General features: G+C 44.3%; 2 protein-coding genes across 2 annotated transcripts in view; one reads left to right on the forward strand and one right to left on the reverse strand.

The window, feature by feature from the left end:
* araf (A-Raf proto-oncogene, serine/threonine kinase) overlaps positions 1 to 12,101 on the forward strand; it is a 153,878-nt gene extending 141,777 nt beyond the window's left edge. The window contains exon 17 of the mRNA XM_079363957.1: positions 12,091 to 12,101. The gene's annotated coding sequence lies outside the window, so the exon portion shown is untranslated. The remainder of the gene's footprint in view (positions 1 to 12,090) is intronic.
* The window catches only part of LOC306836773 (multiple epidermal growth factor-like domains protein 9), a 38,015-nt gene that overhangs the window by 20,878 nt on the left and 1,779 nt on the right, over positions 1 to 15,358 (reverse strand). The window contains exon 2 of the mRNA XM_079364060.1: positions 12,101 to 12,305. Within this exon, the coding sequence (XP_079220186.1) occupies positions 12,101 to 12,305 (205 nt within the window). The remainder of the gene's footprint in view (positions 1 to 12,100; positions 12,306 to 15,358) is intronic.

Here is a 15,358-nt window from a genome sequence, read left to right on the forward strand (position 1 = left end):
GCTAGCTTCGCCACAAGTAAACAAGAAGCGTTTGCAGCCTAAACTCGACCAAATGACTGTCTTCAGGACCCAAATTAGTAATTCAACGTCTGATAAACTTACAAATTCACTCGCTCAATCGATTGCTCTGGACTGTAGATCACTATTAGTGGTAGGAGATGAGGAGTTAGAAAATGTGCTACAGATAGCAACATGCAGAAAAACTATTTCAAACAAGCTCCAACAGCTTTATGAAACTGAGAATTTATTCATCCACCAAAATCCATTTAAATAGACAAATGTTTCATTTTAGGGCAAATATTGTGATGCACTTTAAATGCAATTGATTAATTAGAAAGCCCTGAGTTAATTAGTTAACATTTTTAGTCAAGTCCCACCCCTAGTTGCTAAGTGTTTGGATCATGGTGGACTCATGCTGCGTCTCTGTAAATATAACACAGACTTCAGTCTAGACCTGTTATTGTGTCTTCAGATAATGTTTGTTGTGTATGGGCTCTGGACAAATAGTTGGATGGTTGATTGATTATTTAACATGGATATAAAATGTGATCATGGCTTGAAACTTGACAGTGTGGTAAAGATCAAACAGTCCTGAACGTCCTGCCATGACCTGTTCTCAATTCACCTGGTTTAGGGCCCAAACACGGACAGATCACAGAGCTCGACAAGGAAAATTAAATCATCTGTCAAACACAGGATATCGTGGATGTGGCCCACAAAAACTATGAGGAGGGTTTCTACTGTATTTCAGCTCCCGTCGGCCTGTCTGTCTGTGTGTTTTCACCCCCCCCCCCCCCCCCCCCCACACACACACACACACACACACACACAGACAGACAGACAGACAGACAGACATCAGAAGAGACTGAATACGACTGACTGGACCCGCAAGAAGACAATCATAAACAGAGAGAGGCCGTGTGAGAGCGAGAGCTCATCACTTCAGCAAACAGTCCCTGGTGCAGACGCATCGGCAGAGGCAAGGCGTGAGTCCGTTACAGACTCGGTGACTGTCTGTGCGAGAATCAGTGATTCCTCTGGAAAAATTAAGCATTCTGCTGAAGCGGTGTAAACAAAGAGGAGCGCTGCAGGACAAAAGGAACGCCTCCGTTCAGGTGACAAAATGTGTTTAAAACAAAAAAAACAATTCAGATTGTTCAGACGGATGTCATTGGGCTTTAATCTGAGAGTAAGCAGCTCAAAATTAAGACCATTATTTATGAAGAAATGTGTCATCTTATATGAATCCTGCAGACCCACCCAGTCGAGGGAGGGGAGGGGGGGAGATGATAATCTTGGATGCACAGAAATGATGCTTGTCCGATGCTTAAACCTTCTCCCTCAGTGATCAGTAATCCTGGTGTTAATTTGCGACCTCTGGTCCAGGAGGAGGGGGATGTTATTGTTTTGGTGTGATTTCACTGCTCCGTGCTGTGTCGGCCCAGCCGCTCTGCGTCAGATCTGCATGTTAACTAGGTCAGTATTACATGGGCCACAAAGCTTAACCCCATTCTGAAGCTGCGGCGGCGATGGCGGCCCGTCGGCTGTTCCTCGTGCAGACAGTCGAAAACATCCTCTCTGCAGCATGCAGGGAGGTGATCACCAGTTTAATTACCGAGCGGTGAATAGCTGGCAGAAATAAAAAGGGAGCTACACTAAGCAGGTTTAGTTGCATTGCTTGGTGTGCTGCCAAATCCTGAAAGGGTGTGTTAAGCAGCCGAGCAGCAGGACTTGTGATCCACTGTTCCTGGATCACGGCGCACTCTGCCAGAAGTCCTGAAAACAAGCGTGGACAGGACAGGACGTTTCACAGCACTCAGCTCGCAGCAGCAACATTCAAATCATGTAGTTAAGGTGAATGCTGTTGTGTTTTCTGAACTGTTTGATATGATTACTTAATTTGGATTTGAGGAGGCGGAGACTGAGAAGACATTCAGCAGGTCTTAAAGTTTCATGTTATTAGCTGGAAACATTTGTCTTTTCATTTTTCACAGATTACAGTTCATAACACGTCTTTATGGTTTTTTCTTTATTTACTCCTGAAAAACCCCCGCTGCATGTGTGAACACAAACAGACACATTTTTCCAAACTGGACCCGGACTTAGTCCTGCCGGCCCCCCTCGTAAACCTCCTTCATGGAGTCAGGGGGAGCTCACCTGAGAACACTGCAAAGCTTCAGGAAGATTCAGAATTTGAAATCCTTTCACATTTTCATTTGGTTTTATTTTAGTGCATCCCCCCTGACGCCTGAAGTACTGTACACGTGAAAACAGCAGATCTTTAAACATGTTTAAATAAACACAGACTGGTTTGACACCAACACGCCTGTCCAACTGTCCATCTTTTAACTTGTTTTTTAAAACTGGTAACAAAACATGTATCACTACCGTCCTGATAGCATGATGGACGTTTATAAGATGTCTCAAGCTCTATTTGTATATTTCACATGATGATACAAATGTTTACCTGTCTAAAGTCTCCGTTTCTACAGCGAGCACACACAGACTCAGATGGGATAGTCCAGTCACGCACTGACTGCAGCTCTGCTGAGTGCCACCATCAGTCAGGACTCAGACATGTGGCTCCGACCCTGCAGGCTGCTGCTGCTGCTGCTTTCCAGTGACAGCAGGACACTCGTAATCAGTTCACTGCTTCCTTATTTCTGAGCAGCAACGCACGGAAGTCAAAATGCTCGACTGAAAACAGATGTTGCTGCATTGGATTTTGTTTTAAAACGGTGACCTGCTTCGATGGTATGCCTGGGGCGTGCGTTTGTTTTCCAGACTTGTCGGCCAAAAATAAGAAAAAAAAAACAGCAAACTGAGGATCTAAACATTTTATTTTCTGGCATCATACGCTGATATACTTAAGGCCCTGTGAGCTCAGATAGTTTGGATTCATGTCAAAGCATAAACATGTCTGTTTTTCCCCTCGGTACGACAAACAGAACGCAATCGATGCAAAGTAAAGACACATTGATGGCAAAGATGCATCCACAGCACGGTGACACACGATGCAGAGGCGGAAACATCTGCACCCACAATCAATATTTCATTACAGACTGAGGCTCGTTCATACAGTATTGTCAAAAGGAAAGCCTTACAGACAATGCCCACAGGAGCTGACCCAAATACACAACTGATACCAAATGACAGAAACAAGAGGTTAAAGCGCCGCTTCTGTCAAGTATTGGCTCGACCTCCCTCAACAAATGGGGTACCAGCGTGTGTTTGTCTTACATCACATGATTTGTAGAGAGACTGAAAGCCACATTATGAGGACAAGAGGAGGAAATCTCATTAGTGTTGTGACAGATTACACACGTCAGCCACCTCCAAAGAGCTGCCAGCACTGAGGGAATTTCATGTGCTTGGGCTTTTGTTTTTAGGTCTTTGCTTTAGAGTATTTCCACATCCGTGTGCACACGAGCAACACTGATCAGTGAATTATCCAAAGTCCAACATTTGATCCAGGACATATTAGCTGGCAAACTCATAACTATCTGCAAAATAAGAGAAATCAGATGATCACTGTTTTCTGAAGAGGGTTTTTAAAAGTCAGAGACCAAAATGTCTGTTGATGCTACAAATAATGAAACAGTTTTATTTTGTAATAATGAATGATAATACTTTTAGAAAGCACCTCACCAGCTTGCAGACAGAACAGTTTAAAGTGGCCTTGTATAGTATAAACCAAGAAGCAACATCTGCTGTTTAAGAAACCAGTAGTTTTCTAGTGGCTGCATGCAAAAACCCTGGAAGTCGCATAAACACTTATTTATAATGTCCATTTTTACAGGGGAAAAAATCCAACACGTTTACAGTCAGAGTTCAAAACTGGTTTGGTGTGAATACATCATGTGTGCACTGGCTCACGCTGTACGGAGGTGAACTCTTTTACTAACTCATCTTGTTTCATTACATTAGAGCTGACAGTTTATATACTTAGGGGTGTGTCTGACAGGTGGGTATATTGGAGCTGTTTGCTAAAAGGCTAACGGCCTCCATCTCAGCTCCACCTCTTTGTCTGTTACAAAGTTAGTTTGAGACAACATTTTCAACAGACATCGTTGGGCTTCAAAACGGCACTTAACAAACCAATGACCGACCCCACTGAGACTGCGTCCATCGTCCAAGATAAACACGACAGACTTTAGAGCCCCAATCATTTAACATTTCTGAGTTTCAGTTAGTTGTTGAAAAAACTATATTAAATATCTATGGTCTTACTCTGTTTCCATGTGTAGTCTCAATATTTCTCTTGTTTTATTTCTCATCTGTATTACGAGGACAGGTGTATAGCATGTCAGCGAACGCCATAGACTGATGATTTAAGGACTTTGATTTGGAAACATATTAGTTCTACCTGAAGACTTTATCATGTGCATGTGACAAACATAGCATGACTATGGCCAGTCAGTTCATTAAGGAAGAGGACCAGGAACAGAACCCTGTGGTACTCCCATTTTAGTCTTTGGGGAAAAAAATATAATCTAAGTGCCAAACATGAATTTCTTTCAATTTTGATTTAAGAGCAATTAAGTGAAAAATTAAAACAATCTCATGAGCGAAGCTGTAATCTGGGTTTAGTGCCAACAGGGGTGTACATGCTTTGTCGGTTAGACTTTGTCACCCTTGCTGGCGATTATTAGTTGGAGATAGTTAACATCAATATTTTATGTTGACACTCGAAACCAATCAAACATTATCCTCAAACTGTAGCACAGCCACTGACTGCAGATGTCTCCAGAGCAGCACACTGAGCAGACAGCATCTCGTAGGAGCAGCCGGTTTGGAAGTGTTTTGATGTAAAAAATGGAGATAATAATGTCGCCTGTGTCTACAGGTTAAACTGGCACATCAACCACAGCAATCGTGCTTCACTATATTTAGAACAGGAATGTGAACACTGACATGCAAGGAGGACCGAAGGCCTGCAGTGCTGCTACGGCTAACTTAGGCTGCACTTAGCAAAATAAATTCTCCCCCCCAAAAAATCTATATTTCTGACCTTTGTCTGGCTGTTAAATGTCCATATAACCAACAAGGAAAAAGTTGGCAGTCAACCTCCTTAAAACCAACCAGTAAATCTAGGCATGCTGCCAAATGGAAATAAAATGGCAAATGTTCATTTTGGGTTTTTTTAGGAGTTTTGTGTGAAAGTGTGAAATCTACTCCATCAAAAGTGATTTTTCACTTTTTCAGTGAAACAAACACACACAGCTCATTTTGACCGTGTTGGAAGTTGGGCACTTGTGTCTCCAATTTCTTTCACTTTGTGATCTACACATGAATCCAACACTCACAGCCAGTCCTCACAGTTATCATGTAGCTGTGGATGAATGTCTATCCCTCATCCACCACACAACATCTAAATTTAAATTCTAGAAGAAGAAAGAAAATCAGGCTGAACTTTGATATCAAACAGACTCATCACAGTTACATGAAGCTGTGAGTGTGCACAGCCTCAATACCAAAATAAAATGAATCATTTCATATAATGGTGATGTGTCCAAATCCCATTTTCACAACGGATGTTTGATGCCAGCCCGAGCGTGTGGTACATTTCCCCTGTAGAGTAGGAAATGGGTCATTGATACAGATAAACAAACACAGACACTGTTCTAGTAGCTTATAGGTGGACTTGAACCACCTACACATCGAGCATAGGTCATGTTGTTATCAGCAGTTCTTGTGAAGGATGAGTTAATCATCAAGCTAAAATGAGCCTGAAGCCTGCTGGTTGGATATACAGACTGAGATCTACTGGGTGTTGTAAAATGTTACAGCTGGTTAGCTAGCTGCCTCAACTTCATATTCAGACACTTCTTTTATCATCTACTGTGTAAAGAAGGAGCAAATGTAAGAAGAAAAGACGGCATGTATACAGCCCATTACAAATAACAGACTTTAACAATCAAACCATATTATTATTAAGAGTCACTTTTAGTGAGTCATTTAGATAGGACAGAGGATAGAGTAGAACAAACAGGAAGAGAGAGTGAGAATAGGGAGCTCAGGTCAGACTTGGAGGATTATAGCCTGTGTACAAGAGGAGCGACCACCAGCGCCCCCTATTCTACTCTAAACATGACGTTAAAGGGGATTTACATACATTTTAAAACTCGTTAAAACGTGAGTCTAAATGAGTAATGGGTCCAAAAGGAACAACTCTGAACAAGCTCAGAGTATTATTGTAAGTTTGTGACACAGAGAAGCCTTCTACACATTCTGGTTTTTTTAAAACCAACAACCGCTGAAGAAACTGCTCCCAAATATAATCATGGAAAGTATTTTTTTTAATATACCACACCAGGAACAGAACCATCTGGAACTCCTGTTTTAGTCTTCGGAAAAAAGCTCAAAATATGAGCCAAATGTGGGTTTTTACAATATGTGTTAAACACCATATAACTGTGAAACAAAAGGACATTATTATTGGATGGACCATTAGCTTGTTTTTAATGCCAGGGTAGCGCTGTGTTCAGAAGGGTAAGCCTTGGTCCAACACAAAAACACAAAAGCAGCTGGAGACTAAGGAACATTTACGTGATGTCACTAAGTGTAACTGTCTGTGTGTACATTACATACATACACCGTTCATTAAAAAGCTTCATAGTGTAGCGATTGTTCCTGTAACGTTGCCAGACGTTGGAATAACAATGTGGAGCTGTCAGAAACAAGAACATTACAGGACGCACTTTGCCCGGGCTTATTTGCCCTAAAAGATTACGTGTCACACATCCCAGCCTGTCCCGTGGTTCACGGATTAAAAGATCTACTGGACGCAGCTCCACAACTTTTAGTACCTGTTGGTCATTAACACCCAACTCCATGTTACCCTCAGGCCCGGCTTTTAAACTACTCTATTTATGCTGAAAAAACACTTCACATGTGTTTGCTTTAAGAGGACACACCTGCGTTGTTTTCTTCTTCCTGTATGAGACGGCTGACTGACTGAGCAAAGTCATTCCTCTTTGATTTGCAGCGAGTGACGGAGGACTCGCAGCTTTACACTTGACGTTTCACCAAGCTGAAAATAAGCATTCTAAGACAGTCCATCCGAGCTGCTGAAAATACATCTCCTTGTGGTGTCACGTCGTCTATATTTGGCCGGTTATCCAGACAAATGCACGACCATACCAAAACAAATGAGTCAAAAACTGCAGCGATGATTATGAAGGCAGCAGCATCACGTCATACCACACGCCACGCACACATCCAGATCCCTGGTTACACATCAAAAGAGAGGGAGCCTTCTACAAGAGAGCGCCGTCTGCCTTTGAGCTATACATATATATATATATATATATACAGTTGTGCTCTTATGTAATGATGCCTCAGACAAACTGTGGGGCTGCTCCATCACAGCGAGCAGACTGTTTGTGTGTCAGTCGGGTATCTAACAGTGAACCTGCCTCTATTGGTGAGTGTCTATCAGCGCTCCTGATAACAAATGAGGCTGATGGAGTGACATCATAAGGGACTGATCAGCTCTTCTCTCGGTATATATTAAAGGCCATGTGATACACTGACAGCTGCTTCAGGCTGTTCCAGCTCTTCTTCTACCTGAAGTGTATCGTCCGTCTCTCGTGAGAGTCTTTCTTACTGAGGCAGACAGCAGCAGCCATCTGCTCCCTGCATGTATGATTACACTCTGTCATTATCCCTGTGACAGTGCAGCTCCCCTTCCCTTTACTGGTCAGCTCGTGACCTTGTTTTCCCTCCACTTTCACTTTCTGTAGCTGCTTACTTGTCCTTCTTCGAGGTAGAAGCTCAGTTACTGCTGATGTTCAAAGTCCTCACACTGTTAGGACCCCGCCTGGCTCCTCTGTTCACCCTCAGGGTTGACTCAGCCTTTGGACTCAAGGACCTGGAGTCGAGGTTAACGGGGAGACAACACCACTGCCTCTGTTTGTGTTTTTATCTCCTAGAAAACGCTGAGGCAGGAAATAAAGGTGCCACATTGTTTGTGGAGATAAAGAGAACACATCATGGTTCTGTCAGTGAGCTTCATCTCCGATAACTGCCATAACATGGAGAATGAATACAGGGCTCAGTGTCTGGACTGTCCTGGTGTCTGTTTGTAGTCCAAGCTGTATTGATCAATTACACATCAATATGATGAAATAATAATTAAAAGATTTTAGATCCGTTCTGTTAAGATTCCCACATGTACTGCTCCCGATGCTGACCCTTTATAAACGGATGCTGTGAAGCTGACGGTCCATGACAGATCAAACTGTCTGCTGGACGCCGTGTCACCAAGGTCAGACAGCGTTAAGATCTACCAACGCATCAGAAAGGATCAATTCGACCTCCATTCAACAATGTGTACCTCTCGACATCATCTGCCAACGCTTGCCTGTTTACTTATTTACTAATCTGCATCATGATGTTTACATTTAGGCTTAATTTATCCCATTAAATACAAAGACCGGGGGGGGTGAGTCAGAATGAAGCTGCTTTGTGACTTATAGTCGCCTGTTGAACTGAACTGACACTAAACAGACGATCGGGCCTGACTCCAGCATGTTCCAGGTACAGAAATGATGCAGACGTCAACACTAGCTAGCTAACGCACTGACTTAGACATGAACATCCATTCTCAGAGGCATGATCGTCCATCACAGACGGACAGAGGACGATTCTATTAAATGAAAACTAGACCTCCGTGTGTCAGCGTCCTGACAGGACGATGGCAGAAACCATCTCACAAACAACCCCATGGTTGTTAAACATTTGAGCTCACGTGTAAAAATCATTGTGTTGTTTGTTCCTTTTTTCACGGTCGCTGTAAAAGGACACAACTGACGCTCCGCCTGGCTCCGTCTCAGCTCGACTGCTCATTACTTAATGGGAAAGAAACTTAAAGCAGCGGGCCGGGGGGTAGGAAAGCTTGCTAATCTGTATAACTCACAGTGATAAGCTCCTGAGGCGGGGGGTGGGGAGCCTTGAGAGCGATGCTAGCAGGGCTAGCAGTGAGCAGGCTGGGCTCAGACTGTCTGAGACGGGCTGTATTAGGTGTGTGAGAACGCTGAAAGCCCTGAAATAACCCTCCTTCATCATCATGCACCTTCACCTACATCCCACTCCGCTCCAAACGCAGCATTTTAGACCTCCCAACATGAGAACGGGTTCACCTTTCAGGATTCAGCTTATGTAAAAGCATGTGTACAGTGACAGGGGTTTTTTTTTTCTTCTTCAGAGTATGACAACACAAATCCTCCACACACTGTTGAAAAGAGGCAACATTCCTTTTCATGGTTCGAGACAGAAAGTACAGGCGCTATTTTTACCACGTTCCTAACCCACACACGCAGCCTCCTTTCCAAGTCGCAGCTCCGGCGACTTGTGGAGAAGCTGCATGCACGGCCTGCTGTTTTGTCTCCTGGCTCGGAATCTGACGGGGAAGCAGGATCTGAACACTTCTGCTGCCTTCTGGGCGGTCTGCAGGGGGGAAAGTGGCCCTCGACCCAATGAACAGAACACGATTGTGCAGGTCCGTGAAGATATGATGAACACTATCCAGAACATCTGAGCCAAAGAACAGCTTGTCTCAGTCTTTATGAGATAACACTAATTCACTGCAGACAGTCTGTTTAGCACTGCAGCTGCTGACGAGGGCGCACGAGAAAAACACCTCATCTTCCAGAGGCCGTGCACACCTTTATTTTGAAAATCTGTCATGCAAAAAAATAAAAACCACAGCGAAGGAAAGCATCTGCGTCTCTGGATGAATTTTCACGGTGTGATGACTCGTTTCAGATCACAGTGACATAATTAGCCGTCTTGTTTCTCCCAGCGCTCCGTCAGTCATCATGAACTCACTCTGCAGTCACACTATTATCCCTCTATCATTTACTCACAGATAGGTGTGCCCTCACTGTTTGTACTGTTGCGTGCTTGCACAGCAATTCAGGTGCAGGTGTTTGGACCAATCAGACAGTGGCATGCAAACGAATTCCAATCACATGTTTTTTGGATGCAAATCGTGTCCAACCTCAGCCGACGTATCGAGTCAGCATGACGACACGCATGAATGATAAAAAACAGAAGCTTTAACCTCCTTCAACGCGTTTCTGTCTTCTCCGTCTGTGTCAGGCTGCTTCACAGTCGGGTGTCACATGTGTCAGTTAACGCCCGTACACTGCCGCAGCAACATCCAGGCTACTGCGAGAGATGGGAGTGTGAGGAAAGGCCCGTCGGCAGCCAGTCAAAGAAAGACCTCTCCAGAGCTGGAGTTAGTGGCTCTGGTTCGCCCACAGGGTGCCATCTCCCACGTGAGTCTCTCAAACAGAGTCTCTGCAGAGTGTCTTAAGTGTGCACATACGGTTCATTAACACTTTGTCCTAATCAACAATCTATGCAAAGACTTTCTTTCCCACAGTGTGATTCATTTTACCTATAGAAGAAGTGTCACCTTCATCATTTCTAAAAAGGATCCAGGAGAAGAAAGAGTCCTAACTAACAGCTGAGCATCAAACACTTAACACACACGACTTCCTGTCAGTGAAACCTGCGGAGACCATCACCTCCACACCAGCAGCGTCAGTCTGTGTGTCCTGTCCAAAAAACACTTTTTCTTTCACTCATCCTGAACTTTACTGGCTTTCTACAAATATAGTAACAAAAAAAAGATTCAATGTTTACATCCCTTCCCCAAGCTTCCCACTCCACCAATGGCAACCGTTTTTACGTCTGCACTTCTGAAAATATGGAGATCATTTCAGGAGGATCGCTCCCGAGATTCTCCCGACCTGGCTCTTCACATGTGCTATACTCTGAGTGAACAATTCTGGGCTCAGTATCTAAGAAGAAGAAGTCCATGAGGAGGTGTGCTCGTGAATGAAGCGAACTCAAGGAACAAAAAAAAAAAAAGTTCATTTAAAAAAAACAACACATTTAAGAGTAATTGTTTTTTTCAAATCAGGCCAAAGACAATGAACGATTAATGGATGAGCTGACTTGTGCCAGGCTCTGCTCACAGTCAAAGTCTCCATGTTGTGCATTATTTACACCAGTCGAGTTTCTTTTTCTAAAAGAAAATCACATAGCAACCAGCTGCCAGTTACATGGGTATTAAAAGGCTCTTTGACAAACTGGTTTGTTTTCCAGGCCGTTAAACTCAAGTCTTACATGAAGTTTCTTTAAGCTCTGTTTTGGTCTCCACCATCTCGTGAGAACGATATCTGGCTCTTTGCGTGCTGCCTGCTATGTTGCAACTGGCGCTTTGCAAGTTGTTAATGAAGGGTTTATCTGAGACTTTAAGTTGATTAAACAGCTTTCAGTTGCTTTGGAAAAAAAATAAATAAAAGTTTGATGGAGCTGAGATTGAAAGGAACGCTTATGTAGCCGGCTGTGAGAGAAAAATAAGAAGCTTATGAGGCTCTCAAAGAGCTCCAGAGGCTGATGGAAACTGCACAATTGAGCTGTGATTATTCTCTGTAGATTCATCTTTATGTAAAAGTCCTCCCATTAAACTAGACTGCCTTCATGTCGTGGTAATATATCAGCTACAATCAGCAGCCTTAGAGAATTTAGGACGACAGGGAAGCTGTGGACGGGACAGGAGGAATATTTGTACTCTGAGAGTATCAGAGACACTTCATTACACTGATAACAAAAAGACAGCAGAGATAGAAATGAGACCTTCGAGTACATCTCTCTCTCTCTCTCTCTCTCTCTTCTCTCTCTCTTCTCTCTCTTCTCTCTCTCAGAACAGAGAGAGGGGGGTTGGGGGTTCTCGACACATGAATTCAAAGAAACACAGGAACGATACGTCACATTCACATGCATAGGACAGAGGTGAGGTCACAGTGACCCTGACCTTTGACCTCTGTAGTCTGACCAGTTCTTCCTTTAAACAATATCCACCGAGAATTCCTGAGGTGTGGTTTGGATTTTTGCAGGGACAGAGCAGTGACTCGGCTGGAGTTGCGAACACGCTAAAAGAATCTAAAGACATAAGCAGTCTCATCTGTTGGTGCTCAAACAGACACCAGAAGCTATGGCCTCCGTCACAGGTACGCCAGGGCGAGCTACAAAGCCCATCAAAGGAGAGAGAGAGAGAGAGACAGAGAGAGAGAGAGAGCCTCACCTGTCACAGAGGGGGTTGACGGCGCCGTACGAGTCGCAGGCGCAGGGCAGGCAGCCGCTGGTGCCGTTTGTGAAGTATCCCTCCTCGCAGTCGTCGCACTGGAGCCCCGTGTAGCCAGACAGACACGAGCACTGACCGCTGCTCTCATCACACTCATCCGGATCCAAAATCCCCTCACTCCCACTGCTGCAGTTACAAAGTGTCTCTGCGAGGACAGAGGAGAACAGGTTCATGAGTCGGCTGGAAGACGAAGCTAAAGCAAAAAGTCCACCAGTCCATGGACAGAAACTCAAATGAAAATGGATAAAAAATAAAAAATGATTTTCATCATGAAATGCAGTTTAAAGTGTACAATGGTGAATCTGAGTGACACAAATAAGATCCATCCTGAGTATAAAAACACTGATCGCTGATGGAGCCAACCAGCCAATGTGTGACCTGAACATTTCAAATGTGAACAATTTATTTGATTGTGCATGAATCACATTCACATCGTGGACTTCTGCTTGTAAAGAAGGAAACATAGAAGACAAGACGTTATATTATAGGATTAAATGTGTGAATGGACTCTTAGTCTTGAGACCTGGTCAGGTCCCACCGTCACCTTCACACACTGAGGCCGACACCTTCGCTTCGTCACAGCTCATCTCATTCAAACGCCCCCGCTGAGTCTGAGCCGGGGATCGAGCCACGACCGACTCCACCCACTGAGCCACAGCCGACCTGCATGAACACTGTCTCAGTTCAGTGACCTGTTGAAGGGTGTTGGGCGCTGTATGTGAGAGGGGAATCAAACAGGGAACGACTCAGTTTGAAGTAAAAGGAGGACACTGCTGTTTACAGTTTGGCTCCTGTTAACCCTTCATAAGGCTTTTCACAAAACTCATCATGTGATCCTCACTCAGCCAATCAGAAGAGATCACCCTACGTCACTGACCCTGCTATTGTGGCATTTGAACCAAATATGGTAACTTTGTCGATGTTTATTACACTTACAATGTATGAAAAATGTTATAAGAGAAATAAAGTTCTGTCATGTCCCCCAAAAACACTCTGAGGATACATTTTTGAATTTCAAAGTATTTCAATGAGTATCCCGTAAAGGGTTAAAAATGTAAGAATGAACACTGAAGTGTGGCAGCGGTCGTTTTTAAAAAGAGACCACCGCAACTTCAGATGTGTTTTCTCTTATTGAATGGACCTGCTGACGAGGTGGGTCAACATGGGAACCGTGGTAAACTGAGAGCGGCGGCGAGCACGGCTCCTGTTCCCTTCATACGAGGCCTCAGGATATAATGACACACATGTGGATGACCCTGTAGAGCACGCAGTGGCAATCTATTATTCATCTGATCTCAGGTTAGGTGTGGCATGTGACGAGTGAAAGGCCTGACTCTGCGTCTCCTTTTGGTGCTGAGCGGGGCAAACAAAGAGAAACAGAGGACGAGAGGAGATCTCAGATGGAACTGATAAATGTTCCTCAGACGTGGAACGCACGCAGGTTGAGCAGGAAGCGATAGGGAGGAAAGGACAGCTGGGTGTTTCTGCCTTTCAGCCGAGGCCATCCCACTCAGACTACGCTCTTCTTCCACTGTTGCTTGGATTTTTTTTATGTAACCAAGAAAGGCCCGTGGTTATGCAAGCCTGTGGAGCGTGCTGAGCTACAGTAAAGGCCACCGACGAAGAAACGTCGGGGCCTATCACGCCGGGGAATGTGTGAGCCAAGCTGAACGCTTTTCACCTCTCACACACACACACCGCCGTTCATTGTTAGAAGCAGGCGTCCTCCAGGTGTGTGGGATGTGTGTGTGTGTGTGTGGGATGAGGGGGGGGGGGGGGGGGGATCTGAAAGGCATACAGCAGGTTTGATTGTGATTGGACTGGACCTGTGTGTAGTGGAGAGAGAAGGGCGAGAAGAGTTCACCTCAGTCCTATCTGTCCCACTGCTGTAAAGTGAAAACGACAGCATGGCTGGTGTTCAGACACACGCTCTCACGTCTCCTCTCAGGCTTCCACAGAGAAAACACCAGCAGTGGGAACAATTACTGCACTTTTCATGTCTGCTCGAGTGTCAGACCACCGCAGCAGCTCTGTATGAAACGTAAACCTGAGGTGCTTTTAAAACACCCCTCCTCTGTGTGTGTGTGTGTGTGTGTGTGTGTGTGTAGCGCCAGAGAGTGCATACTGTATGTGAGGCGTTAACTCAGGTGACGCCCTTTGCTGCTGACGTGATGTCATCGTGTAAAACACCTTTAGGCTACAACGATGACGAGCGCTGAGGATCCTGGATGAGCTCTGAGTCTGACCTCAGACAAGGACGCAGGTTTCATTCAGACTCAGGGGACCAAAGAAACTAAGCCATAAATAACACTGGCTGATTCACTATGGAGAGTGACAGGCAACACGCCGCCATTTTGGCTCCATTCATCGGTAATGAGGAGGATATGGTCCACGTGTGTGTGGATTTTTTTTTCTTCCTTCTGTTGAATTAAGATGGGGTTTTTTCTGTGAGAATCATTCAGAACTCCTCTCCGTGCTTCACCTGTAGCTCTTCTAATGCCTGCTCCATCCATCACTCCTGTAATGTCCTGACATGCTGAAAATTGAAGCTTCCTTTCCAGCGTCGTCACGTACTCAGACGTTTTACCGAGACAAAGAAAAGCAGCAAATCTTCTCAGCAACCACGCTGGAAAAAAAAGAGTTACGATATACTTGGAGGAAAATCTAAATAATGACAATTAATGTCTCTTAATCCTGTATTAACTTTGTGTTAAAATATATATATTATGTTGCAGAGAAACGCTGGGGTTTTATCACTGAGGATTCAACGATTCTCAAACAGAACAAGAAAAAAGAAAAGTGTGAATGAGAGGGACGAAAGAAACAAAGAAATAGATCCAACCGGACCTGCTTCATGCACATGTTCAGAGTTTAGTTTACAATGAGGAGGCCCATCATCACAACGTTCACAGCCCTGCTGCTTTTTATGAGCACGGCAAAAACAGCCAGTTTGATCATCTTTTCTAATCCCCCTCCTTTCACTCAGGGTAATCCAGGCGGTGAGGTGCGGAGCATGGAGAACAAAGGGTCAAAAACATGCGAGGAGCCAATATCAGTCAGAATATCTCATGTGAGAGTCTCGCTTTTCTGTTCTTGTTTGAGGGCTGGAATAAAGAACGACTACTGTGTGGACATTTCTGGTCATGGACTGAAAGGGAAAATATTTTTAAAAAAAAGTGAGAACATGTGAAGCCATTT

This window comes from Symphodus melops (genome assembly GCF_947650265.1).
Source record: "Symphodus melops genome assembly, chromosome: 1".
Classification (NCBI taxonomy): Eukaryota; Metazoa; Chordata; class Actinopteri; order Labriformes; family Labridae; genus Symphodus; species Symphodus melops.